Source organism: Nestor notabilis, unplaced genomic scaffold (genome assembly GCF_000696875.1).
Source record: "Nestor notabilis isolate BGI_N333 unplaced genomic scaffold, ASM69687v1 scaffold6560, whole genome shotgun sequence".
Classification (NCBI taxonomy): Eukaryota; Metazoa; Chordata; class Aves; order Psittaciformes; family Psittacidae; genus Nestor; species Nestor notabilis.
In genome coordinates, this window is record NW_009911466.1 from 1 (window position 1) to 3,928 (window position 3,928).

Consider the following 3,928-nt stretch of genomic DNA (forward strand, 5'->3'; position numbering starts at 1 on the left):
TGGGGATATGGGATGTGGGATGTGGGATATGTGATATAGGGTATGGGGTACTGGGATATGGGGTATGGGATATAGGATATGGGGTGTGGGATATGGGGTGTGGGATGTGGGATATGGGATATAGGATATAGGGTATGGGATATGAGGTATGGGATATGGGGGTATGGCATATAGAATGTGGGATAAGGGGTATTGGATATGGGATATAGGGGTATGGGATGTGGGATACGGGATATGGGGATGTGGGGTATGGGATATGGGATATGGGGTATGGGATGTGGGATATGGGATATAGGACACGGGATAACGGCCTCTCGCTGTCCCGCAGCCCCACCATGAGGCCGTTGGTCGCCGCCATCCCCACGGCCCTGCTGCTGCTGCTGCCCCTTCCCTCCGGTACGGGGAGCGCTGGGGGGGAATGGGGGGACCCCAGTATTAGACACCCAAACCCCCGTTATTAGCCCTAATAATCACCCAAACCCCATTATTAGCTCTAATAAACACCCAAAACCCCGTTATTAGCCCTAATAATCACCACAATCCGCCATTAGTTGCCCTAATAACCACCCAAAACCCCATTATTACCCCTAACAATCACCCAAACCACCAGTATTACCCCAATAAACACCTAAAACCCCATTATTAGCCCTAATAATCACCCCAATCTGCCATTATTAGCCCTAATAAACACCCTAAACCACCATTATTAGCCCTAATAATCACCCAAAACCCCATTACTACCCCTAATAGTCACCCCAATTCGCCATTATTAGCTCTAATAACCATCCAACCCCCCATTATTACCCCCAATAAACACCCAAAACCCCGTTATTCCCCCCAATAAACACCCAAAACCCCATTATTCCCCCAATAACTACCAAAACCCCATTATTACCCATAATAGTCACCCAAACCACCATTATTCCCCCAATAAACACCTAAAACCCCGTTATTAGCCCTAATAATCACCCCAAACCACCATTATTAGCCCTAATAATCACCCCAAACCACCATTATTAGCCCTAATAACCATCCAAAACCCCATAATTACCTCTAATAATCACCCCAAACCACCATTATTAACCCTAATAATCACCCCAAACCACCATTATTGGCCCTAATAACCACCCAAAACCCCATTATTCCCCCCAATAACTACCCAAAACCCCATTATTACCCCTAATAACCACCCAAAACCCCTAATAATCACCCCAACCGCCTTTATTACCCCTAATAATCACCCAAACCCCCCATTATTCCCCCTAATAATCCCCCCAAATCCCATTAAAACCCCTAATCCCCATTATTAGCCCTATTATTAGCCCTAATCGACCTCCATCCCCGCCTCCCTAGGGATACACGCTGCCCCCTGGGCCGCCTGGATGCCTCCCGCCGTCGCCGGCCTGTCGGGAACGTGCGTGTCCATCCCGTGCCGCTTCGGTTATCCCGAGGAGCTGCGTCCTGCCTCCATCCATGGGATGTGGTACTTCGGGAGCCCTTATCCCAAGAACTATCCCCCGGTGGTGGCCAGATCCCGGCCCGGAGCGGTCCATGAGAGCTTCACAGGCCGAGCCGTGCTCCTGGGGGATCCCAATATCCGGGATTGCTCCCTGCTCCTTGGGCCCCTCAGCACGGAGCTGGCCGGGAAGTATTACTTCCGAGGGGATCTGGGGGGATACAACCAGTACAGCTTCTCGGAGCACACCACGCTCGAGGTGCTGGGTGAGTATGGGGGCTATAGGGGGCTGGATCCCATTAGAGGGGGGCTGGATCCCAATAGAGTGGTCTTGGATCCCATTAGAGGGTCTTGGATCCCATTAGAGGGTCTTGGATCCCATTAGAGGGGTCTTGGATCCCATTAGCAGGGGGCTGGACCCCAATAGAAGGGTCTTGGATCCCATTAGAGGGGGGCTGGATCCCATTAGAGAGGGGTTCTTGGTGCTTTGGATCCCATTAGAGGGGTCTTGAATCCCATTATTGGGATCTTGGATCCCATTAGAGGGTCTTGGATCCCATTATTGGGGTCTTGGATCCCATTATAGGGTGATGGGTACTTTGGATCCCATTAGAGGGGTGCTGGATCCCATTAGAGGGGTCCTGGATCCCATTATTGGGGTCTTGGATCCCATTAGAGGGTCTTGGTTCCCATTATTGGGGTCTTGGATCTCATTAGAGGGGTCTTGGATCCCATCAGAGGGTGATGGGTGTTTTGGGGACCATTATAGGGGTGCTGGATCCCATTAGAGAGGGGTTCTGGGTGCTTTGGACCCTATTGAGGTGGGTTCTGGGTGCTTTGGACCCTATTTAGGTGGGTTTTGGGTATCTCTCCTCATCCCATTGATTCCCATTGTCTCCTCCCTCTATCCCATCGATCCCCATTGACTTCTCCCTCTATCCCATTGATTCCCATTGTCTCCTCCCTCTATCCCATCAATCCCCATTGACTTCTCCCTCTATCCCATTGATTCCCATTGTCTCCTCCCTCTATCCCACCGATCCCATTGGATTCTCCCTACTCTATCCCAGAGGAGCCGGTGCTGGAGGTCCCCCCGGAGGTGGTGGCAGGAGAAGAGGTGGAACTCCGTTGCCGTGTCCCAGATAACTGCCCCCAGCTCCGGCCCCGCGTCACTTGGGAAGGGATCCAGGAGCTTCTCGACGTCTCAGAGCGGGAAGCACGGGAAGACGCCGCCGGAGCCGCCTCCATCCTGGCTCTGCTCCGCTTCCGACCCCAGCGTGAGGACGGCGGCCGCCGCCTGGGCTGTCGCGTGGCCTTCACCAACAGCTCCTTGGCCTTCGAGGCCACCGTCGCCCTCGATGTGCAGTGTGAGTTAGGGGGGGTCTATGGGGGCATCTCTGGTGGGTTCCAGGTCATCTTTGATGGGTTTTAGGTCAATTTGGTTGGGTTCTGGGTCATCTTCGATGGGTTCTGGGTCATCTCTGATGGGTTCTGGGTCATCTTTGTTGGGTTTTGGGTCATCCCATTGGGTTCTGGGTCATCTTCGATGGGTTCTGGCTCATCTTCGATGGGTTTTAGGTCAATTTGGTTGGGTTCCGGATCATCTTCAATGGGTTCTGGTTCATCATTGTTGGGTTCTGAGTCATCCCATTGGGTTCTGGGTCATCTTCGATGGGTTCTAGGTCAATTTGGTTGGGTTCTGAGTCATCATTGTTGGGTTTTGTGTCATCCCGTTGGGTCGTGGGTCATCTTCGATGGGCTCTGGATCATCTTTGAGGGGTTCTGGCTCACCTTCGTTGGGTTTTAGCTCAATTTGGTTGGGTTCTGGCTCATCTTCGATGGGTTCCGGCTCATCTTCATCGGGTTTTAGGTCAAGTTAGATGGATTTTAGGTCATCTTTAATGGGTTCTGGGTCATCTTTGCTGGGTTCTGAGTCACCTTGGATGGGGTTTAGGTTGTCCTTGTTGTGTTCATGGTCATTATATTGGGTTGTAGGTCATCTCAGACGTGTTCTGGTCATCCTATTGAGTTCTATCGCACCCCATTGAGTTCTAGGTCACCTTAGGGTTCTAGGTCACCCTGTTGGCTTCTACCCCACCCCATTGAGTCCTACCCCACCCCACTGTGTTCTAGGTCACCCTAGGGTTCTAGGTCATCCTACTGGCTTCTACCCCACCCCATTGAGTCCTACCCCACCCCACTGTGTTCTAGGTCACCCTAGGGTTCTAGGTCATCCTACTGGCTTCTACCCCACCCCATTGAGTCCTACCCCACCCCACTGTGTTCTAGGTCACCCTAGGGTTCTAGGTCATCCTACTGGCTTCTACCCCACCCCATTGAGTCCTACCCCACCCCACTGAGTCCTACCCCACCCCATTGAGTTCTAGGTCACCCCATTGTATTCTAGGTCACCCTCGGGTTCTAGGTCACCCTACTGGCTCCTACCCCACCCCATTGAGTCCTACCCCACCC

The 3,928-nt window shown here is 52.4% G+C and overlaps 1 protein-coding gene across 1 annotated transcript; it reads left to right on the plus strand.

The window, feature by feature from the left end:
- Window positions 1-284: 284 nt before the first annotated feature.
- On the plus strand, window positions 285-2,888 carry LOC104406043 (Schwann cell myelin protein-like). The gene is made up of 3 exons (XM_010014918.1): window positions 285-396; window positions 1,354-1,722; window positions 2,527-2,888. The coding sequence occupies exons 1-3, from the start codon at window positions 285-287 to the stop codon at window positions 2,886-2,888; spliced, it is 843 nt and encodes a 280-aa protein (XP_010013220.1).
- Window positions 2,889-3,928: the final 1,040 nt, after the last annotated feature.